The following is a 24952-nucleotide window of genomic DNA, read 5'->3' as shown; positions in this document are numbered from 1 at the left end:
GTTTGTAAAGTCAGAGTTGAATTTGGCCGATCCTTTGACAAAACCACTAGGTAGAAAACTAGTGAGTGAAACATCGAGGGGGATGGGACTAATGCCTATATCAAAGTCAATAACGACAGAAACCCAACATGTGTGATTGGAGATCCCATGAAGCATGTTCATATGGGTAATAACAAGTCGCTAGTTGACTGTGAGTACACTATCGTATTTAATTTTGGAAAATCCATCCCTATGGTGTAGATAGTGCAAACTGCAGTAGATAAGGATGAGGTAAAGCTCTTAATGGATACCATAGTCCTTTAGGATGGTGTGTATACCTGCAGTACACACTTGATGGATCCACCTATATGGGTGTGGGAGTGGGGCCGCTTCCTATGAGAATTAGGCAGTTCTCTAAAGCACTCATGAATATCCAGGTAAGGTGCATGGCCTATTTGCACCAACCCGTTTAGAACAAGCCCAGAACTTGAGAGGTCAATGTGGGCTATGAGTCACTGTTTTACATAAAGGACTTTTGGTTCATAGAAATTTCATATTTCACCAAAAGTTCTGTAAGTCATACTTACTAGTCCTAAAAAATGGTTCATAGTCTCAAAGACACCAATTTGATGCATTGAACTCTCGCGCTCGTTAACTTATTATTGAATTTTAAAATATGTGGGGGATTGTTGGAATATTTCAAAATTCCGAGTCTGCCCTTCTCTCTCTTTTGTCTTTTTGTCTAGTGTACTTTCTTTAGTCCCACATTGGAAAGGAACAAAACTCAAAAGATCTTTATATAGTATTCAACATTTTAACTTGGTGAAGCAAAGAAAGAAAGTAGCCCACGCGCGCATGAGCCCAATGGAGGTCCAAGCCAAAATTGGCGAATCCGATCCGGAAACGTTTAACCGGGCGCGTTGCGATTATCACGCGCAGGGGGACCCCCGTTTTATTTTTTGAATTGTTTTGAATAAAACGTCGCGTCTTTAAAACAGCTCTTTGGCGTCTTTAAAAACACCTCTTTCATAAAACGACGTGTCTTTTAAATACGCCTCTTCATTTATTTTTAAACCCTATCAGATCCGATAGAGTAATCTAATCTAACCTATCCTCTCTCTGTTTCCGAAAGCCTCTCTGTTTCTTGTTCCCGAGAAGAGTCTCCCTGTTTTCTTCTCTGTTGTCATTCCAAGAGCGCGGTTCTGGGCTGTTCGACCGTCACTTCATCTGCGAGTGTACGCTTGGAGTGATCCAGTTGTTGTATCATGGAGGATAGGCCGCCATTACCTGCTACACCGAGATTCAATCTCCGAGGGGCGCGATCTATTCTTAAGGACAGTGAAATCACGCCTCAACTGATAAGTTCTTCCTTCTTTCATCTATTATTTTTCTTACATCAAGTACATTTTCGTATGTTAACTAATTAACCTTGCTGACATTTCTTGTAAATCTAGGCTTAGTGCACTTACCAGAGGGTCTGAATTTTGCAAACCTTCTATACTTATGTTAAGTGAAACCCTAACGACCTCAAATAATCTTTTTATTATTATTACTATTATTATTATTATTACTATTATTATTATTTTTCAAATATCAAAAAATTATTCTAAGGCACCCTTTATGTCTTAAATCCTATCTCATTCTCAACAACCAAATTTAAGCCCACTCTCCGTCCTCTCCTCTCGTCTCCTCCCCATTCTTATCCCCACCGACCTTTCCCAGCTCCCTCCCATCCTCCCCATTCCTGTCATCTGTAACCCATTACCGCCTTTTCTCGTTCTCTTTCTCTCTTTCCTTTTCCCGCTTTTGATTCTTGTCATAGTTTTTTTAACGTTATCAATTTTTTTATGAGCAGGTCTCGTCCACCATGGGAGCCAGGGGCAATGCTGTGAGGGTCTTTGCTCTGTTTTCGATCCTCTTGTTTTGTTGGGATTTTCCGGTCTCGGCCGATGGAGTGGTCTGGATCGGGCTCAAGGAGAGGCGGTTGGACCAGAATAGCCGGCTAGCGGCCCGGCTCGCGGACATGGAGGAGGGGACGGCGCTCAAGAACTACATGAACGCTCGGTACTTCGGCGAGATCGAGCTCGGGTCGCCGCGGCTTGCTAATGTTCAGGCACCTATCAGCAGAAGGGTTTGCCTCTCCTTGCTAATGTTCTTTATTTTTCTTTTTGACTGGTTTTGTTCTTGGCACTAGTGGCTGGTTAGGAATTACATACTTTTTCTTAGTATTGTTATCTAATTGATTAATATTTGCGGATACTGGAGAAGGAAAATGTAAGATCGCCTTCGGACTTTTAAGGATGGTGTGTATATGGACAAAAAAAAAAACCAACATTTGGATGTAGTTTGCTTGCTGGAGAATTGGGTAGATTTTTATGTCAATTATAGGAAAGAGATGCATGGGAAAAGAAACAAAAGTAGGCTGTCAGGTTCATCCATACCGCTTTAGGTTTAAAGCGGTCAATTTCGGTTGGAATTGACTGAAACTAACTGACACCTGATCAGATCCACTTAAAATCCCAATATCTGTGTCAGTTTTGGACTCAGTGAAAACAAACCCATCTTACTCGAAACAATAAACTATTGGAAAAAGATTAATTAGCCTTTCTGTTAAAGCAATGCCTTCTAAGCCTTTTTGACATAAAGCTTGAACTTAATCTTGCGAAAACAAGTTTCGAAGGCTTAATCTATCGCTAGTAAGAAAGATCCGAACTGCTAAACTTAAGAAAATGAAGACAAAAATCCAAACTGAGGCTTATGAGAACTCCAATCACTTTTCAGTTAGACTTCATCTGAGAGCTATCCATTCCGGCTGCCAATTTTTCAGACATTATTCTAGGGGAGGATGTCTGATCAGAGACACAATTATTAGAGATTTAGTTTGGATTCTTGGGGCATAAGTTCACAACATTAACTCACAAATGTGTAACATGTTTATGGATCCCAAATGTTATGATATAGAGGAGTTTCTAGTACCAATTCTTGATATTTAACTGAAAGTTCATTGAAACCAAGGTTTCAAATACCGGTATTGGACCTAGTACCAGTTTTTGCCATAACAGTATGGTGCTAGGTACTGATACATGATAGGGACCGCGTCTCATGTCAATACACTTTGTACCGGTGTCTGAAACCTAGCAGACCAGTATGGTACTGTTTGTACCATTTTGTTCAGGCGTTATTTGAAACCTTGATCGAAACATCGCAGTGTAAGTTCGAACCATTAACATAACATATTACCTTCCTATTTAACTCTCTCTCCCCCCCTCTCTCTCTCACTCTCTTCACATATATATGGGTAAGTTGTAGCTTTGGGCATGCTTTCACCACTTTTGATCTTTGCATGTAGCATAAAATGAACATGTCCAATGGTATTCTTTTATTTTCTTAGGCATTCTGCCCTATTCTTGCATGTCTTATACATGATGGAATCTTATGTTGGCTTGTGAGTGAATATTTATTTATCATACTATGCACTATTTTTTGTTTCATTACCGATTCTCACAAGATTCTCTTTTTGATTTATTATTTTTTTTAAAGAGCATTTTGATGTTATTTCTTTTGATCCTTTCAGCAGGGAGGTCTGCGTATATTCACTATGGGACTGGATCAGTAGCAGGTTTCTTAAGCCAAGATCATGCTACAGTTGGTGACCTTACCATCAAGAATCAGGTTGGAATTTATTTGAAACTGCTTCATATATTCTGTATTTCTCACTTTGTATATATTTTATGGAGTGCATATACTCATATCAAAGATTTTTCTCAGGTTTTTATTGAAGCCACTAGGGAGCCGACTGTCACTTTCATGGCGGCAAAATTTGATGGAATACTTGGATTTGGATTTAAAGAAATCTCAGTTGGAAATTTGGTGCCCATATGGTATGCAATCCTAACTTGAGTATTGATACTTATTTGGTTGTTAAGTCATTTTCTTTTTCAGTGCTTGTTTAAAAATCCTTGTTCTTAGTTCGGTTAGATCGACAATAATTGGTCAAAATAAAACATGATAATTCAATATTTTGGGGAAAAAGAGAAAAGCAGGGCAATGGCGAAATGTATCTAAGACCATTATCTTATTAACCTGTGATAGGAAATCCCATGGAAGTTAAACTCGCAGGGCAGTTAGAAATATATTAATTGTTTTGGATGGTTGCAGGCTGAAACATGCCAAAGCCTTGAAAAAATTTAAACTTGGCAAATAAAGTTTCAGAAAAATCTTTAGGCATATCGGGCAAAACAAACGAATGAGAATAATGAGGTATTTGAGTGTTAGATTGACCATATATGGGTTTTGCGGCTACTTGATTCTTTCTAAGTTGGAAGATCACTAATCATGACCATCAAGCCTTGTCCCAACTATTTGGACCAACTTTATAGGTCCTCATTTGTCAGTTATTCTTATACCTATGATGTTGTTTCAAGCTTCTCTTCCCCTGCCCACTTCTTTGTGTAATTGAGTTATATAACGGTGCAGTATATGAAACAGGGATACCACAGTATCATGATTTCTTTGGATTCCTCTCATGGTTTGACATGCTTGTTATACTATCAACCTGACATTAACCATCCATATTTTTACATTTGGCTTGGTATCAGCATCAAGGTCAAATGCAAGTATAAATATTAAATGCAAAAAATCTATAGATGTAATAATGGATGATAGCTTCTAATACTTATGGAGTGATGGTGCATATTACCCATAACCCCAACTTTAGTTTCTTACATCCAAGGAATTCCAGTTTTGATTAACATATGAACCAAGCATAACTGGTATGGTTTTGCCAGAAACTGATGTGCTAGAACTTAATCTCTAGCGGACAAGAGGTCACTAAGAAAGCATGGGAAAGAAGAAACATGAAAATTTTGAAAAGAGGATGTCAGCCGATATAGACATGCAAGTGACATACATCTACTGAAATTATGACATAATTGAAGGAAATCTTTATGAGAGAAATCTGAGAGAACAAATGTGGAGTTCCCCTTAGGCTTGAATAATAGTATTTGAGCTTCGATTTACTCCAAATCATATTTTATCTCAGTTGGAATCCATGTCAATTAGGTTTATTTGAGCCTCTCCATGGTTCTTCTGAGGCATCCGTGAGATATGAGATGCGTGAAACCAGGCCTGGATTGACATCTCTCTTTTAGGTGGATTTAACTGTTCCTTGATAGAAAATGTAGATAATTTGTTGTGAGAATGTGATTCACATACAAAACTCTAAACTGATTTAGTCTCCCTTTTAGCTTTGATAATGTAAAACTTGATATTTTCATCCTGAAAAAAATTGTAAACTCTGTCATCAGTCAATGTTTGGTCAAACTGCATAGTGTTAGATAAATATTAAATCACCAATTTGTTGAAAAAAAGTTCTAATTGACTGAAAGGTTTGATTTCCAGAAAAAAAGAATTGCAGTTGGAACTGTTGTCTATTCAATGATGATAGCCTGCAGAATTGTTGATTAATAGTGGACTTTAAGCTGCCTTAAAGAGACCAATTATTCATGCCAAGGGGGCATGTTGTCATATAATCCTTATCATGGAACTGCTATTTTGGAGTGCTAAGGCTTGACAAGCCCTCTTGTGCGTCAAAGTTCTAACTATACGTCTATACTATATGTTTCTTTGTTTTGTTATCATTTTTATTTTTGTTGTTTGGTGCGGAGGGATTGACATTTAGATATTTGTAAATGCTCCATGAACAATAATGAGAGAATCAGAGATATAAGGCTGCCTGCTTGTACCATTTAACTGGGATAACATTGTCAACCAGAGTCTTGTTAAAGAACCCGACTTCTCGTTCTGGTTTAACCGGAAGACTGAGGATGGGAGGGAGGTGAAACTGTGTTTGGAGGGACTGACCCAAAGCCTTATAAGGGTGAACACGCATATGTCCCTGTAACTCAGAAAGGCTACTGGCAGGTTTGATCCCTAAATTTTTTCATTAGTACATGATTTGTCATATTTTATCCAATCCCTAAATAATTTTCATTAGTATATAATTTTTCATATTTTACCCACTATCCACTTTGTTTAACTTCTGTATTTCATTTTTTTTTTTTGTTGCAGTTTGAAATTGGAGATGTCCTTGTTGGTGGTCAAAAAACTGGTAGTTCATGCTAATTCTCTGATATGCTATTTTTTCTGCTTTCATGCATGTTCTCTAGTTAGATGTTCTCTTACACCTCCTGATTATCTTACAACTTGAGATCTTCAGGATTCTGTGCTAAAGGATGTCAAGGAATTGCAGATTCTGGAACTTCTTTGATTGCTGGTCCAACAGTGTGTGCCTATGTTTGGTGGTTATTCAACTGATTAGCCTCCTTTTCTCTCTTTCAGTTCTTTTCTTTATGCTTTTTGGTCTTCATGCAAGCATTGATATGTATAACCTGCTTAATATGGCCATGAAAAAGGACACGTCTGTGATTTATTTTTTATTTAAAATTTACACTTTCATTGCAAGAGCCAAGTTTTGTTCATTCCTTACATCATTTAGTACTCTAGACTTCATGATTCACGAAAATATGATGGTTGGACTTTGTACAAGTTAGCTTTCCTTTGGCCAGTGACCTCATTAAGGTACAAGGGGATGTAACTTATTTAAGGCTAGAATGTTTCCAGGCCTATCGCTCGAAACACAATTACCCATGTGATTCATAGCAGTGATTAGATGTGAAACATGTATGCTTTCTGCCTCTAGGATGACAATATAGTACATAGCTATTGATATCTGTCTTTCTGCCTGTCTGTCTTTCTTAGTGAGTGTGTCTGCATATGTCTAGTAATGCACAATAACATGACAGACAGACAGATATATAAATTGTCTTTATAATATATTCACCTTTGGTTGTTGAGAAATGCAATAACATAATGATATTTTCTGTCAAAATCTGGTGATATATGGCTTCTGCTAGGGTGATTTGACTTGTTACTATAAAAATTTCAGCAGCAATGGCATTTCATCACCAATGATGCATTTAACTTGTTCTGTGCCATGAATTTATCAAAACATTTCTATCGTGTTCATAGCGGGCACGGCTTTATTTGTTAAAAATATGGTCACTTGATACTTGCATTAATGCTCTTGGGTCAAAGTGATGGACCATGATCATAAAGAAAATAGTAAGATTCTGAGCTATTTGATACAATTTTAGAATGCTGCATGTATCTACTAGGGTTATGTTTATACTACTAGTCATTGCCCTCTAAGAAGTCCTTTGTATGTCCGCTCTTACATACTCTTTTAAAGCACCACAATATTTTCTGATGCTACATGGTCACACAAGCATTTGACATTGATTTGGCAATGGTGAACATTCGTACTTCTTAAAATCTTCTGAACAAAGCCATTGTTGAGACAAGGATAAGGAGTGATATTGAAAGTCTGAAACGAGAGTACAGAAAGTTCAATAGAGTGTTGAAAATTTCAGAGAGAAAATTCAATAGAATTTTGGAGGATAGCAGAGATAACAAGCAATATTTTTCAAAATTTATGCTAAAAATTGTGTCTTTTTCCAGTAGATAACTAGTTCAGATACTTCTTGAGTAAAGTGACAACAGAAACTCTTCTTTTACATATTTCTGCCTTCTATTGATTGGTTGTATCATGGTTATGCTGTCGTTAGCTTTCATATCACTGTATTTGTGTTTCCATTACATCTCCATGCTGATGTGTAATTGGATCAAAAGGTCATCATTCGGCCTTGGCACTGTTTTTGTAATTAGCAATGATAGATCATCTCTTAATTGTGATCCTCTGTAACTTATTCTTTGCAGACCATCTTTGCAGAGGTTAATCAAAAAATTGGAGCTGCTGGTGTTGCTACCCAACAAGGCAAAGCAGTGGTCGCACAATATGGGGGAAAGATTATGAAAATGCTGATGGAAAAGGTCTTTTCTGATATTTACGGTTATGTAAAATGTTTTAGACTGATATCATCATACTCATGTACAGCTGTATTTGTACCCTACAAGGTTGATACTTTTTTTGTTAAAAAAAATTTGCAGGAAGAGCTTGCACAAATTTGTTCTCAAATTGGGCTGTGTGCCTTTGATGGGACTCGTGGAGTTAGGTTAGAAGTCAATCATCAACATAATCTTTGTTTATCTTTCTTTCAGCATATATGTTTTTTATTATATTATTTATGCAAATGTTTTCACTTTTTTGCTTCACTTATATATGTTTACACAGTATGGGCATCAAGAGTGTGGTGAATGGCAGAAGAGACAGATTAACCGGGGGTCTGGGAGATGGTATGTGCTCATATTGTGAGATGGCAAAATCAGTGAGGTAAGTTGCTTTCCAAAAGGTGATGTAACTAAGAGTTTCTTTTTTATTTTTATTTTCATTATCTTGAATTGCATTGCAGCTACGTGAGCGTCTGCCTAGCCCCATGAGGGAATCAGCTGTAGACTGTAGTAGCCTCGCATCCTTGCCTGTTGTTTCTTTCACTATTGGTGGTAAGAGATTTGACCTGAAACCAGAGCAGGTATATTGTGATTTATCACCTGTTCTTTTCAATAAACTTTTAGTTTCTGCTCGTTTTGAAAAATATGACAGTCACAGGCATTTTACCATCATTTTGATAGCTGTATTTATCACCTAGTAATTTTAAATCTATTTTGTTTGACAAGTAAAATGGTGTTGAAGTTGCATCTTAATAAGACAACAACCAGACCATACTTTTGCTTTTTGATGGACTTTTGGATTTTTGTGCTTTTTTCTTTTATCACTAAAACACCATGATTAAGTATTTAATTTTCACTTTATCATGGTGTAGTTCAAATTTCTTGAAAGCACTTGTTATTTTGGAAAGATTTGCTGCTTTCTTGTCTTTGGGCTGGGATTGTTCCAAGAAAATTTTTATGAAGTCTGCAGCAAAAGAAAAGAAAAATATGCTCTTTGATATTGAAAACCAAAGGTTCTTTGCATGGTCGTTGGAACCGTCCCGAACCGGACGGTTAGGAGCGTACCAAGCCATATCGGTGGCGGACTGGGACGGTTTCGGCAATTGAAATGAAAGCTGTGGACGGAGGGGGAGAAGAAGGAAAGAGAGGAAGAGAAAAGAAAAGAGAGAGAGCGGGAGAGGAAGAAAGAGAGAGGGAGGTGGAGGCTGGCGAGTCACATGGAGGAGGGGCTCTGCCCCGGGTCCCTTATTTTGTTCAAAATACGAGTCCCAGATTGGGCCCCGACTTCACTTAAAAATCGCGAAATAAAAAAAAGGTCCCACTGTTTTGAACAAAATAGGGGACTCGAGGCGGAGCCCCTCCTCCACCTCCTCCGCGCGGCTCGCCGGCCTCCACCACCCTCCTCTCTCCCTCCTTCTCCCCCCCTTCTCCCTCTCTCTCTCCCTCTTCTCCCTCCCGTTCTCACTCTCCCCCGCTTCCTCTACTGTATCGGTATGGACCCAGTAAGGAACAGTACGGGGGCGTACCGACCCGTGCCGCTGGGCAACCGGTCCGAGCCCCAGTTCCGGCACAACAGATCTTGGTTTTTTGTTTATGTTATCTAGGCTAGACGGTACTATTTACTGTTTAGTTTATGGATCAAATATAACAAAACACTAAAATACTATTTCAGTTGACTTTATGTTTATTTGTCATAATTTGGATAGAACACGATCTACATTCATGTTATTTTATCAAGATGAAACAATGTGTCATGCTGCTCGACCACCCATCCTTTTGTAGAGAGGTTATTGGATACTGGAGAAGGGATTGCTACCGGAAATTCTCTATGAGGTCCTACTTTGGGATTTATAAATCTATTAGAACCTGATGGCCCCTTGTAAGTGCCAGGCCTTTGCTTGACTTGTGGAGTAGTGATAGTGAATGTCCTTACCAATGAAGTCTTAAAGGGGGCTTGCGACACTGATGCAGTCTATTGCATGTTATTTTGATAAGACCATCTTTATCTTTTGAACAAGTCCTTCAATAAGTTGGATTCAGGGTGAAATGGATGGTTTCTGCTCGAAGTGAAACCACTGGACCCTCATTTTGACAACTTTGATGAAGTGGGGCTGCCAAGGGATAAAAAAAGGAATTTGAAGTATTTGGTTTTATTTGCTTAAGAAGAAAACATTTTTAGTTTTATTAATCCTTTTGTCATGTAAGATCGGTCTAGGTAGGGTGCAGTGGCTTGTTAAGCAGATCTGCAAGAAGAAAAATGAACGGGAGAAGTTTGGCAAAATAGATGGTTAGTTGGTTTCTGGAATCCTTATAATGGAGGTAGGCGGGTTCAAGTTTTAACCTGGCCTATGACGCCTATAGGTCAATGCTCATGTGGGTAGACTTTGGGATTAGAGAATGCAACTTAACTGTCCAGAGTCTAGGACATTGTTGTAGGCATCGTATGCACCACAAAAAAAATTGATGCATTAACAAAAAAAAAAGAAAATGCTTAATCTTAATCATATGAATGTAGGATTCCTTCTTTATATGATACCCAACATATTTATTCTGTTTAAATTCTTATGTAAAAGATGAACTTTATGAAGAATGTTATGGATGATATGTAATCACAAAGCTTCCATGTTACTATTGAAGTATCAACATGGATATTTGAGAATTATCTGGGTGACCTTTGTTAGCCTTCACATCAGATGGAGGGAGTAAATATTAAAGTCTGGTTCAAGATTCAACCCTAGTGAAAGATTTCAGCTACTTGTGTTGGATACATCCTCAAGGACTGCGATCTTCTATGGTTGCTGTTGGTCATCATGGTTATTAGTCAACTCAAAGTATCTTAACACTCAAAAGATGAAGTGCCAAGTGTTGGCACATTTTATGGATGCTAGAACAACACTTTAAAGTGCAGTGTTCATCCATGTCTTCTCGTGTCCTGCATGCTGACACTTACAAGAGAGCTTTAGATAATTTTGAGTGTTCCATAGACCATGATTTCAGCTGACAAGCAGCTTGGGGAGATTTACAATAGGGGTATGCATGACATGATGACATGGCCTAAATCATGCTTTACTATTAGCATAAAGAACAGTATCTGTTGGATCTTTGATTGCCAAAAAAGGAAAATTAATAAACTTTTTTAAAAAATTAACTGAGTTGAATAATTGCCTCATGCTAGTTGTACATGTGATTAGCTTCATACATGAAGATGCTTTCCTACTAAAATCCAAGTACAATTCAAATCTCAAGCATCTTATGATTGTTTTGGCTTAAGATGGCTATGTTTCTTGAAGGGAATATTCATAGATTAAAAACTATGGCGTTTGTTGAACACCCCTTTTTTTTAAATGAGTTTTTCCCCCAGATTGGCAATTTATATATTGTGTTATAACAGCATCCCCTTTAATGAACACCATATTGAGATGCGTGTGATGATGACCAACATAATTTTGGTTATTCTGCCATGAATAGCTTGTAACAATCTGTTTCTTATCATTTTTCTGGTCTATCTTATTGGGTGCATGGTACATTCTTAAAGTCAGCGATGGAAGTTCAGCACAGTGCATCAGTGGATTTACAGCCTTGGATGTACCTCAGGGTCCCCTTTGGTATGAATAGCCATTGCTTCACCGTCTCTCATTGCTTGTAGGCTGTAGGTTGGTTTCTCATGCAAGTACTGTAAATGCTGCAGGATATTGGGTGATGTCTTCATGGGAGTATATCACAGTTTTTGACTATGGCCCGCTGAGAGTTGGATTTGCTGAATCAGCATAGAGATGAGGGGTTTACTCTTTCATACAGTAGAACTTTGTTTTTATGTGTTATAAAGTCATCCCATGCATGTAAATATTCTGGTCTAGGATATGGTTTGTGATTCGAACCTGCACTTTGATGTTTAAATCCTTTGCTAGTTGATCGGTACTTGGGTAAAGCTCTGTTTTCCTGCATATATATAGCAGGAAGTATGCACATATTAGCTTTGTCTTTTATTCCTGCGATTATGGGTTTCTAGTGTGTCACTAAAGGAGACTTTTCGAAGCTCCCAAACATTCACTCAACTTGCTTGCTGGTCATTTGCATCACAAGAAGGCATTGTTTCATTTTGAACTTGAAAGAAGGCTACCCTAAAGGGTTATCTTACTTCACCATCTTCAGCACTAACGCACCGGATCCTATCAGTATTTCACCAGCTAATGCAGGCTATTAGCTACATGTTCAATTACTACCATGCTACCGGATGTGTCCACTAACAAGTGGTCCATTTCACAACTTGTTGCATAGCAGATCCAATAAATCCACTAATTATCTTGATTATGAAACTCAGATAAGTTTGTTGGATGCGAAATGCAACATTTGGCTGGTATTTGAATTAAAAAAATACCAACTACTTTCAGATGAGGGATTTGATCGAGTGACTATGATTATAACGGAAGTAGCTTATTAGTCATAGATCAAAAGTGCGTATCTATAATATGAATTGTGCCTGTATCATTCGTGCGGGCATGTAACTGCGGCACATCATTAGACGGTGGCTTGTACTGAAATGTGAACCATGTTGAAAGACCGAAGTAGACGAGGATGAACCATAAAGGACTATGATCTTGCAATTCATTTAGACTGAAAGAGATTCCTTGTCATCACATCAATGGCGAAGTAAAATTCTTATTCCCATTCCTCAGTTATTTGCAATTGCTTACATGCCCTATCTTCCATTGCCGAAGATATGTGATGATTTTATTGGGTGTATTTGTACATGCACTGTATGGAGTATTTGTTTTCAACAAAAAAAAAAAAGAGAAAAAAAGAAGAAGACATGTGATTGCGATTCTTACACGTTGGAGTTAGGGATGAAATCCAGCAAAAGCATCCATCCTTTGAGTACAAAAACAATCACGTAACCTCGACGAGTGGAATTGAAGCTTTTATTATAGCTTTTGTGGGGCTGAAGTCTAGCGCTAGCTAGGCCTAATTTTGGCTTTAGCATCAGCTAAGATCCAACGGCTGATAGCTCCACTATGTTCTTTTCTTAGATCATGCGGATATAGGATATGCAGTCAATAGCTCAACACGGGAACAGACTAATCATTGACATAGACATGAGCACCTATAGTTTATCCTCCTTCGAACACCAGTTAGCTTTAAAGTGAATCCAATGGGCTTAGTCCTTGAACCACCACACTACTCAAAGCACCACAGCTACCCTTCCCTTCCCACGGTATATTTAAGCTTCATGCCACTGAAATAGAGCAACTAAAGCAAGATGGTTTGCCACGACAAGGCTCCTACGATGGCAAGAAAAAGAAAGGGAGAACAGGACACGTGCAAACATCTACGTCTGGTCCCTTATCCAAAGAAAAAGGTATATGAAAAAGGGCAGCATTCCATGTATTGAATGGTAAATCTGAAAGAGAAAGTCGGCAAAGTGGGGTTCCCTATATATAATTTGTTTCACGTCTTCACGTCTTGCTTTTGGAAGCGTCCATGTGTAACATGACCTTCACCTTTCTATTTGTGACCGACTAAACTAGTTGTCATGGCATCAGTCTTGAGCCATCAAAAAAATCTCTATTGTAATAAAGCAAATGCCACTGAATTGCTTGTTTTCTGAGTCCCAATAAAAAGACTCTCCATTCTTAAATAAATACGTACTCTTTCTGATGCTCCTTTTCCTCGGCAAAGAGGGTACATGGAGAAGACTTGTAGCAACCAATCACATAAACCACAAATCCAATTTAGACCTATAGTGTCTATTAGGGCTATAGGCTTAGTTTACTGTACGTGATACTATTTTATCATAAGACCTCATCCAAAAAGACCAGCCGAAAAGTATTATTTAGATTTCTTAGTCCTGCATAAGTATTTAAGATTTGCCTAATGCATAGTCGATGTGAGACTAAACATACGGCTGCATGGGTACTATGTTAATTTACTGGTGTTCGTATATATTGAAAAAACTGGCTTAAGATCAATAAATAAAGAAAAAGGTGATCCGGGTTAATATCTTAAATTAATGGTTAGCCTGCACGGCTTGGAGCAGTTCGCCAAAAGCCTAACAAGAATTCAACGTCAGAACCCTAGTCTAATGCAGTAATATCCAGCAGAGCTTGGTGACCGACCACATGGGACCATAACTTTGGTGGCGTCACGCATACTAGGAGACCTATAGATAGCTGAAATCTTAGACCATCTCTCTAAAATCTAAAACAAAGTTCCCAGAGTGGCAGTGAGAAGCCCCTAGTTTACCATATGAGAGAGAGAGAGAGAGAGAGAGAGAGAGAGAGATTGCTAACAGCGTGGAGACTGGAGAGGGAACAAGAAAAGCCTGCCTTTCTTTTGACAATAAAAGGAGAAGGGTGGTTAGCTTCAAGCTGACTGGGCTCCAACTCTCTAGTGAAGTGACCGAAGCGAAAGGGGGAAAAATAAGTTTACCGGCGGCCAGCGTAAGAGGACTTGAAAACTGTGGGCCATTCGATGCCTCGCCTAGGGACGAAACTTTTTGGACCGCCGGATCGAATATTTGGTAGAAGGGAATAGGCCATAAACGTGAGTAAGACTGCATAAAGGGGAATTTTATACAGTGGAAGGCAAAGCATCGTCAATTTCCCGCCGTTTTAGGCATAATGGTGGGTGGATTGAATTTTATGAATTTGTTGGATTCGTAAAAAGAATTTTTTTTCTTTTCACTGAAATAGGATGGAGCCTACTCTCAACATGAATGGGATCAAAAAGCCATTTGATAACTGTTATAGAGTCACTCTCTAAATGAATGTATGTACAGCATAATTGAGACCCTTTGGTGCCTCAGCCATATCGAAAATCATAACACCACCCACAATTACAAAAGCACTGCTATTATAATAAAATTCATTGCTTTAATAATATGAACGGCGACAACGATAATGATGATAATAATGGCTTAGGGGGCTATTGCCCACAATTGAAATTGTGATAAGGATACAATACTAGTACGCCCAAAATGCGTGACATGCGTTATAAGGTAAACTAGTAGCTGACCGGTACATGTTGAAATAAAATGGCAAGTCCTACATCATGATCACTTCAAACACAACTTACTATTTCTTAGATTCTTTTCTTGGTTCGGCGCATCTTCTCCTTTAAATATCATTCTTGGGAATATTCGTCAAGAGGAGGACCGTAACTTATATCTCCTAATTTTGCATTGACTTTTATCATTGATGTAAGATAGATTTAGAAAAAGGGGGAGGGATCCAGTTTTAATTCACGAGACTCTTTGGTGCAAGAGTTGGTCATAGGGTTGTGAAAGATAGCCTGAGTTAGGCTGGATAAATAGACCAGAAATATAGGAAGAAGGCTCTCGATTTGCTGAGCGCATTTTTGTACTCTTCTCTTGGCTTGTTCAAGAAGAGAGGCTAACGTAGTCCATAACTAGGATTTTATGCATTCCTAAATGAATATTAACAAAGTTTTAGAGGCTAAGGTAGGCCATAACTAGGATTTTATGCATTCCTAAATTAATATGACCGTATCAGGATTATAGGAGGCGAACATCATATGGTTTGTCTTTTCCATCCAGTCCTCAACAGACAAAACACCTAACATTAATTCAGTGGGTTCCTCCTATCAACAATGGACAGCTCGTTATAGAATACGACCACTTGTTCAATCACCCACCATTCGTCAATGGAAAAAATAGCGATGGATATCAAATACATACATGAACTGAAAAGGATTTGAATGAAAGGTTCTATATTACGAATGGAGGCGCACACGAGAATTACATGCTCCACGACCTTAATCCAGAGCAAAGTTGGATTCATCCTTGGTTGCCTGAGATCAGTTGAACTAGACGAGGCCTTTTTTTCTAAATTCTAATTAGGTTGGTTGGCAGTGCGAGTTTTACCTTCGTGGTCACATAATATCTTAGTCCATGCCTTTCTCCATTTTTTCTTCCCCTCCTGCCACAACTTCCTTGAAGTTTCTTCCAGACTTCCACAGCAATCCTTTTCTCATTAAATTTTCTTTCCTCGTTCTCATATCAAAGAGATCGGTCTAAGGGCATGGCTCAAGGTCGTTGAAGGCAGACCGTGCTGCCTTCATTTCTCGTGTTCAAAGAGTAGGTGTTGGAGGCTGGTCCAAGAAATCAACTCATGGAAACGTGCGGAGGAGTTCATGGAAATTGGGAAGATGCCCATGGTTAGAGTTCACACCAGGCATCAAAGATCCTAATCATATGGGATGGAACGGCGATGGATGATGATAAGGGTGTAGTTTATATGTCTCATTCGTTGCAATGAATTGGAAGGAAGATGGACCAGGACTGCCTGCTTATCTTCTCATGGGCTGCCCAAGTCTCAAAATATTTTATGGGAAAAAAATCTTTTGTCTCTGTCTCTATTTAATGAGCCACACGTTCGTGACATCACTCCATCCTTTTCAACTGTTGCTTTGCATAAATTTTCACTAATTCAATCGACATGCCCTTTTGTTTTAGATTTTGCATTTCTTAAGACCGAAGAGAAGTAGACAAAAAGACTAAAGGTGCTTTTGACGATTCACACAAATAGCAAGACAAGGATTTTTTTAGCCAACCATCTTTCATCCTCTCATATGAGTAATAGATAATGCGTTTCCAGAAAACACGGTTTACCAAATTATGGATAACAAGCACACGAAAAAGAACTATGATTTTGTTGCAGAACAAAGGCATGGCAAAATCACAATATTAATTTCAAATTTGGAGAATTTCGCCAAAAATCAAAATCTAAAAAGAAAAAAAGAGCCAGAGAATTGGCAACATCTATATATTAGTTCACGGGCGAATGTGTCCTGCCCTAATTCTATGCCACTTAATTAACAAGTGTTGTGAATCGATTGATCTTTTAGCGAGCAAATTAAAACCTTGTGGTAAGCTAGCTAGAATATATTATCAATGGATTTTTAGAGATTCTAAATTATCTCTATAAACATAGAATGCAACATCAAATTAGAAGCTGTAATATATTGATAATAAACTTCTTAAGAGCGAAATGATCACCGACGCTTAATTGACTATGAAATACAGAAATAAATGTTGTAGTTGCAATTTCTCTTGCAGGGGCAGTTATTTAATATTGTTCAATAGAACGATGCTTGGACAATATTGATCTCAACGCCAAACCCTAAGCACCATTTTTTGAAAAAAAAATAATCAATTAAAACTTGAATCAATACTATATGATTGTATCAGTCTTCATCTAATTGTTGCATTCGTAGCGACTTCTATAGAATAGGAGGGGAGAAAAGACCGGAAAGCCTTCGAAAATTATATGATTGTACATGTTTCTATGCAGCCTCATCAATATGCCGACATGATAATTTATTTTATAAGACAATTAATCTTCTAAATCTAAATCTGAAAAGCATCTCCAACCATTCGCTGCCATCTTTTTTTTGTTTTTTATTTTTTAAGAATGGAAGGAGACTAGGGTTAGAAACGACCTTCAAAGCATTCGCTGCCATCTCAACACGCAAAAACCGCACAAGAATATAATGTTTCTCAGGGCGTGGGCCCAGCATGCATGACCAACGAAGTATCAACCACGGTAGCTCAACATCCACGTCGATTTGCGTTCCGGGCGAAATCCATGCGACCATGCCGAAGCCTTTGCATCGCGTTTCAAAGCCATCCGAAATTCTTTAATGGTGGAAGTAAAATCACACTCAATCTCGCGCCATCTCTTTTTGACAAGACAAGTTCGTCTCATTAATTCAGTACGCAAACAAGTCCACGATTCATGATGACCACATGATGACCAGATCCACCAATTGGGGGATACCAAATTCCACTGCAGATCCTCCATTTCAAATCCCACCGGACAAGACTTTCTAATCGTATTATGTCCGGTTTCGTATATTTTTCCATAACCATCGTTGAATACATCATTTAATTCAAGGATGGGAGATTGGGTGAGGTAGGAACCCAAGAAATATCGTTTACTTTGAGTTGGCCTAGCTGACTTTTGAGACCCTTGGACATGAGAAATTATTCATGGCAACGAGCGCATGGCACCAATCACTGCAGCGTGTTAGAATGGTACCATTGATTCTACGCTCGTCTCAATAGTTGGTCCGTAGCAATACACCTCGACGATTGGTGGCATGTATCAACATACGTGCATGCAATAATTTTTTTCTTCGATATGAGGCTGGTCTTACGATCTTGATTAACGGTCAGCCTCTGCAGGTTTGCTGGTTCCAATCACCAACACAATAATTTTGTTTATGTAGAGTAAGCTACCACACATTGTGTATATGTTTTTTTTTTAAAAAAAAAATTAAGAATAAAATGGTGCACCAACCATAGGAGATAAACAAAAAGGGTTCCATTGATTCTACGCTCGTCTCAATAGTTGGTCCGTAGCAATACACCTCGACGATTGGTGGCATGTATCAACATACGTGCATGCAATAATTTTTTTCTTCGATATGAGGTTGGTCTTACGATCTTGATTAACGGTCAGCCTCTGCAGGTTTGCTGGTTCCAATCACCAACACAATAATTTTATTTATGTAGAGTAAGCTACCACACATTGTGTATATGTTTTTTTTTTTTAAAAAAAAAATTAAGAATAAAATGGTGCACCAACCATAGGAGATAAACAAAAAGGGTTTCATGGGGATCTGCACTTGGGCAAAAAATTTGGCCCCGTTAGGAAACAAAAAATTGGCATGATTGGACTTATCCACAGCCAAACACGTGGAAAACGTATGAAAACCAAAGAAGAGCTGCAGGAAACACAAGGCGGCCACTTGCAGTGGTTCGAGAGAGATAATGGGGAAGCTGCTTGCTGGTTCCTTGATTTCTAGTCACATTTCCTTCTTTATGGAAGAACGAATTCGTTTCTAAAACTCTATGCCGAGTCAGAAATTTATTTCTCTGTAAAGTTGTTGAAAAATTGAAGTAATGTAACATTTGTTAGGAAATCGCTGGTAAAAAAAAGAAGAATCAAAAATTGAATTTTTTTTTTTCTCCCATAAAGGAAAACTAGTAAAAACATGGCTACTATCCGTGACCACGATCTTCACTTGAAGCAATCGCTAGTTGAATTGCTATGATTAAAAATAAAAATTAGAAAATTATAAGAATAAAAAGATGGCTGTTAAATTAAGTCAAAAATATTGAGAGCTCAATTTAAAATTTGACCTAACTATTGCATTTTTATGTCAAGGAGTGGTTGAGTTTCAAATTGTTTAGTATTTGAGTCAAATCACTGAGCATGAAGAAACAAAAGAAAATAAGTATTATGGTTTGATTCATCTCTCGATCATGTCGCTAATATGTGAGAGCAACATGGTCGCTGAACTAGCTAATTCTTAAGCTGTAATATTCAATTACAGCAACATATTAAAGGTACATGGTAGGGTATAATAGCTTTTGTAATAATATCACTAAGGAGGAAACCAATCCTCCAGCTCCCAATGAACAAATGTAGTGCTGAGTGAGGGTGCCCCCTATTTAATTAAGGTCATGAGTTGGATCTTGTTTAGATACTAAATGATTTTGAACCTATTGGAAATGAGCTGCGATTCGAATCATTCGCATGATATGATGCTTACAATTTGGAGGCTTGTGGAGCAAGCTACCAATTAAGGTTGAACATAATATTGGGAGAACATAAGCTACCACAGTGCTCTATGTCCAGCTTCCCATTTAGTTACTAAAAAGAAATGACAATAACTGCCATTGTAGCCTTCTCCCAGGGTTTTATACATGGAGTCATGTGAGCCCCTTTTTTATATTAAAAAAACAGAGAATTATTTGTTGTCACTTTCAAGCGCTTTGTTTGCAACACTGTTACAAATCTTGGGGAGGTCCAAAAAGGAGGGTTCATTTCAAGAGAAGTCCACTAAGAACACCCTATCCTGCCACTCCCAGATTCCAACGGTCAGGTCTGAACCCAATAAACTGACCTCGATCCTCCTCTCCCCTTCCACTCCACTCCACCCGGTAGTTCCTTTGGCTTCTCATTTCTTTCTAACCATTAATGACATAACCTAGAAGCACGAAAGAGTCAAGAAAGGTGACGTGCTATAAACCAAATGGCGGCCCACGGAGTCCCCGCACCTCCCGCTCCCGACCCCACCGCTCCGCCAGACGCTCCCGGCCGCCCTTGTCAACCCTGCGGGCCCCGCCGTCCCTCTCCCTTGCGCGGTCCGGTCACCTCCCTCTTTCTCGAGAGGGATCGGAGAGAGATATAGAGTCCAGTCAAACGTGTTGACGAGTTCTCTCACGTGGAACGCGCCGGCCCAATCGGAAGCGGTGGATTTTTTGAAGCGGTCAAATCACCGTTTGACTCCCTCCCCTCCCTCTACACCTCCGTCGAGAAATTATTGTTCAAGCCGGATCGATCCGCTCAACAGTACACCGATCCTCTCAAGAAGAGCCATATGCCATCAAACAAAAAAGCATTCAAATCCTTATTTGTCTTTGCCTTCATCGCTAGCGAAACTCTAGCACCCAGCGTTCATGTGCCACCGATTTCTCCTGATCCCTTGCGCTGCTATTGGTGCCTCTTTATTTGTCTGACTTCGTGTGCTGCCAGCATTCTTCTGAGCCCTTCTATCTATTTGATCTTCAGTGGATCTAGAAGAATCATAGGTTGGCTCCCATATGTTGTCGTTCTGTGGTCTATCTTATGTTGTTGGTCTCTTCTCAAGCCCTCCTTCAGGTTCTCCCTTCTAGGTTCTTTGTGTGCCGCCGTTCTCCCCTTCAAATCTTTCGGTGGAGCTGCCCGAAGGTCAATCTGCAGCCCAAGCACTTTGCCTTCTCCTTGCGTCGTTGACCTCCTCCTAGCCCTTCCAGGTTCTTCATGTGCCACAATATTGGAGCTAGAGAATGATGGCATGCAGAAGCCGGAGGCCATCCTGGCACAAGAAGTTCAGCACTAGGGAGAAAGGGAGAAACTGATTCCGCTTGAGATAAAGGGAGAGGATAAATGGAAAGGAACCAGTTTTGAACTTCATTTCTCTCTCCTTTGGGCTTGGAGGGACAACTCCTGTACAAGGAAGTTAGAGATCGGCAGCACAAAAGAGCTAGAGACTGGCAGCCCATACGAAACTTTAGGGTTTCTTTCAGGAAGAGGATTGAGCATATTAAAACTTCGTTTCTCTCTCTTTTTTGCCTCATAGGTCGGCTTACATGGATCCTCTGTAGATATTTAGATTATGTGGCACTTTTTCATAGGACCGATCTACTGCTGACGTGGTAGACCTGATCTAACTAACTAATAATTTCTCCCATTGATCCAAAACTCCACGGAACTCTCTTATCTTTTTCTGTCCCTCGTCTCATCTTAGCTCAACGAGTAGCTATAGCCGTGTTCATTCCGTGTCTGGCCACCCCTCCCAAATCCCTCCAGCTGTCCCCACTGACGCACCATCTCACGTCACTCCATCCCCGAGTCTTCGTCCCTCGCCAACCCCTTTTTATTGCCATCCCCATCCCACCTGTAAAAGACTTCAGACTTCTCACCACCCCTCACCCCCCTCCCCTCCTCATCACTCCTCTCTCCCTCCCTATTCTTCTCACACAATTATCATAGATTAATGGACAATGGTGGTGGACGAGCGCTGGGTTTGGGCACCTCGGAATCGATCGGGTTCCTGGCAAGCGGGTCGTTCCTTAGTCCCAACCACGGCGCTGGGCTCAAGCGCAGGCAGTCCATGGATTCAGGCGACCACTTCCCGCCATCCATTGAATTCCCGGTCACCCTCAACTACCGCCGCGGGGATACCGCGGAGGAGCCGCCTGGCGAGAAGCGGGTGGATGAGATGGATTTCTTCTCTGATGAGAAGAAGAAGAAGAGGGGCCGGGATCTCGACTTCAAGGTGCCGAGTCTGAGCATCAAGAAGGAAGACCTCACCATCGATGTTAGTAACTCAGCGTCATGGTTTATTTTCTTTTATCTTAATTTTTATCGGGTTTGATCTGTTATACATATGCTAAATGAATTAGATGCGATTTCCGTACACTGGTTTGAACCTTCTTACTGCTAATACGGGCAGCGATCAGTCGATGGTCGATGATGGGCTGTCGCCTCCTGAGGATAATAAAGAAGGCAAGAGCAAGGTTGGTCATATATTTAGAGGAAGAAAGAAAGCAACAATGAATAAATGAATGAATTCTCATATACTTGACTGAATTTATTCGGTTTCTACGCGTGGTGGTGATGAGTATTCGAGTGAAAAGTGAAATTTAATTGTCTACTTGTTTGATCCAGTTGTCGTCGATGCAAGCCGAGCTGGTTCGGATGAAAGAAGAGAATCAGCGGCTGAAGGGGGTGCTGAACCAGGTGACCACCAACTACAACGCCCTCCAGATGCACCTCGTTGCACTAATGCAAGAGCGCACGCAAAAGAATGGAAGCTCACAAGACCATGAGGTAGTTAAGACCATACTAATTTAGCTCATCAAGTCTAATGCAAAACAACTATAGTAGATCAACTGATTTAGAGATCTATAATTCATCAGGCTTCGGACGAGAAGACTGATGGGAAGATCGTGCCGAGGCAGTTCTTGGACCTTGGTCCGGCCGCAAACACTGATGAGCCCTCTCGCTCCTCGATTGAAGGTGGAGGCTGGGACCGGTCCTCTTCGCCCACGAACAATGTCGAAGCAGGATCAATGGAGTACCGCCTAAACAAGTATAATACGAACAAAGAGATAGTTTCGTTTGACCATGAAAGAACTAACAGGGAGGACAGTCCTGACCCATCGTCCGAAGGTTGGAACCCTAACAAAGCATCCAAATTGGCCTCCCCCAAGAGTGCAGAACAGAGCCAAGAGGCCACCATGAGAAAAGCCCGTGTATCGGTCCGAGCACGATCCGAAGCACCTATGGTAAGATGACACAAGACAAATTTCCATCCATATCTCTAATCTGATCGATTGTGGTAATTATGATAGCAATTAATGTTGACACTAATTAGACAATGCCCCACTTGTCTTATAGATCACTGATGGATGTCAATGGAGAAAGTATGGACAGAAGATGGCCAAAGGGAATCCGTGTCCCCGGGCATACTACCGGTGCACCATGGCGACCGGCTGCCCAGTCCGCAAGCAGGCAATGATCATCTCCCTGCACCAGTTTAATCTTATTAATCATAGATCGATCAAATTTAACAATCCAGCTAAGATATAACTTGGAAATTCAAATAGGTCCAAAGGTGTGCGGAGGATCGCTCCATCTTGATTACTACCTATGAGGGGAATCACAACCATCCACTCCCACCAGCTGCCATGGCGATGGCATCGACCACTTCAGCCGCAGCTTCGATGCTTCTCTCTGGATCCATGTCGAGCACCGAGGGATTGATAAACTCTAACTTCCTATCAAGAACAGTACTTCCTTGCTCATCAAGCATGGCTACGATATCAGCATCCGCTCCATTCCCGACGGTCACGTTGGATCTGACCCACACTCCAAATCCTCTCCAATTCCAAAGGCTACCAGCTCAGTTCCAAGTCCCCTTCCCAAGCGGTACTCCTGCCTTCGGCGCACCACCTCAGCCCCCCTCTCTGCCGCAGGTCTTCGGGCAGGCACTGAACAACCAATCGACATTTTCCGGCCTTCAGATGTCGCCCAACATGGACGGAGCCCAATTCCCTCGCCCTAAGCCACCGTCAGCCGCCTCACTGCCCGATACGGTGAGCGCGGCGACCGCAGCGATAACAGCAGACCCCAGCTTCAAGGCAGCCCTCGTGGCTGCCATCACATCCATCATCGGAGGTGGTCATCAGCCTAACAGCAACAACAATAGTAGCAGTGCCAATGCCACCAGTAGCAACGGCAACGGCAAGCCGGCCAATTCGAATTTTCTGGCCGCCTAAGAATCTCAGATGCCCTTGTCAATTCCATGCTTCCTCTTCTTTTCTTTCTTTTTTCTTAAACATTATGTTTTCGTTTTGATGAGAAAAATGGGACCATATCTACATGCTACTTTTGTTTTCCAGCCTCTTGTTAATATTTGGACGGTGGACTGCATTCTTTTCTTTCTATTTATTGTTGGCCGTTTACAATAGACAATTATAAATAAAGACGAAAGGGAGATGTCTAAAGGATCAAATCTTCTTTTCTTCTTATTGTCCTTGGCTTTCTTCTGCGGGTGGCTCTCTTTGACGGAAGCCCAGACTTTTCGTCGTAGGGGAGTCAAGGATTGCGTCCCATGCACGTGAACGACGGGGGAGCGGAGGAATAGGATAGGCGATAGGCGGCGGATCCAAGGCTGTTACCGGTATAACCCGGAAACAGCGAGACACCCGGGATAGAGCCGTCTTTATTTTTTATTATGGGCCCCAGTCGGCAAAGAGTAGGTACGACCTGGGCTGCAAGGGACCGTAGGGCACGTGGCAGCTGGGCAGTTCGGGACGTGGCCGTTTCCTTGCTTCACGTGGAGTAGTTGATCCCCTCCGATCACGGAAGGCGGAGTACCGAACACACAGTACCAGGGCGCGTGGAACGTGGAACGAAGAAGATAATGTTGTACTTTAGAGAGGTTTTGCCGTCGCCTCGACGCAAGAACTTGTTGAGATTACTCGGGGTGTACAAAAGATCGGACTTGGAGATCACGATGCGATGGCTCCATATCTCACAAAAGAATATGATATTCCATACTCGTTGTCCTTCCTGATATCACCCCCGAGAGCCAACAATGAGCGAGTCTTGCAAAGATATCATATTACCCTGTCTTTGCTGACTCCTGAAAAGCTTACATTGAATACACTCTCACAAAAATATAAAACTAGATAAGCCTACAACGGGGGGCAAATGGAGTACAAATGATACAGAAAAGGCTGACGCCAGGGACCATGAGATGTTGAAGTAAAATCTTAGATAATCCTGACGAGCTTGTAAATCTAGAACATGTTAGATACTAGGTCAGACAAGTGATTTTTTTATTCTCAGAGGCTTCACTAGTCACTAGGCCAACTTAAATTTATGGCAGAGTGATAAATGGCACGGAAGTAGCGGGCGAATCACATGAAAGATGCCTGCTCTCTGCCTGCTCTCTAAGGAATGGGAGTCACAAAGGTCCCTCCTCAATG

The 24952-nt window shown here is 40.5% G+C and overlaps 1 protein-coding gene and 1 pseudogene across 3 annotated transcripts; both read left to right on the top strand.

Annotated features, from left to right (window-relative positions):
* Window positions 1-1663: 1663 nt before the first annotated feature.
* LOC103699643 (aspartic proteinase A1-like) lies at window positions 1664-11855 on the top strand (annotated as a pseudogene). Its single transcript, XR_016398040.1, has 12 exons — window positions 1664-2110; window positions 3554-3651; window positions 3748-3860; window positions 5753-5901; window positions 6049-6088; window positions 6197-6261; window positions 7756-7869; window positions 7987-8051; window positions 8171-8269; window positions 8349-8468; window positions 11423-11492; window positions 11576-11855. The product of XR_016398040.1 is annotated as an aspartic proteinase A1-like (transcript).
* Window positions 11856-20228: 8373 nt separating this feature from the next.
* LOC103699521 (putative WRKY transcription factor 31) lies at window positions 20229-23905 on the top strand. 2 transcript variants are annotated; one of them, XM_008781565.6, is made up of 6 exons: window positions 20269-21774; window positions 21860-21973; window positions 22125-22286; window positions 22376-22744; window positions 22857-22970; window positions 23066-23905. In XM_008781565.6, exons 1-6 carry the CDS (start codon window positions 21451-21453, stop codon window positions 23735-23737), a joined length of 1755 nt encoding a protein of 584 aa, XP_008779787.1. In that variant the 5' UTR covers window positions 20269-21450; the 3' UTR covers window positions 23738-23905. The 2 variants fall into 2 exon arrangements, with proteins under 2 accessions (XP_008779832.1, XP_008779787.1); XM_008781610.6 differs by lacking the exon at window positions 21860-21973 and having other exon boundaries at window positions 20229-21774.
* The last annotated feature ends 1047 nt before the right edge of the window (window positions 23906-24952 follow it).

Source organism: Phoenix dactylifera, chromosome 12, assembly GCF_051530095.1.
Source record: "Phoenix dactylifera cultivar Ajwa chromosome 12, Ajwa_hap1_PhDact_Kaust_v1.1, whole genome shotgun sequence".
NCBI classification, from domain to species: domain Eukaryota; kingdom Viridiplantae; phylum Streptophyta; class Magnoliopsida; order Arecales; family Arecaceae; genus Phoenix; species Phoenix dactylifera.
Note: the sequence above shows the minus strand (reverse complement) of the source record. Positions and strands in the feature narration are given on the sequence as shown.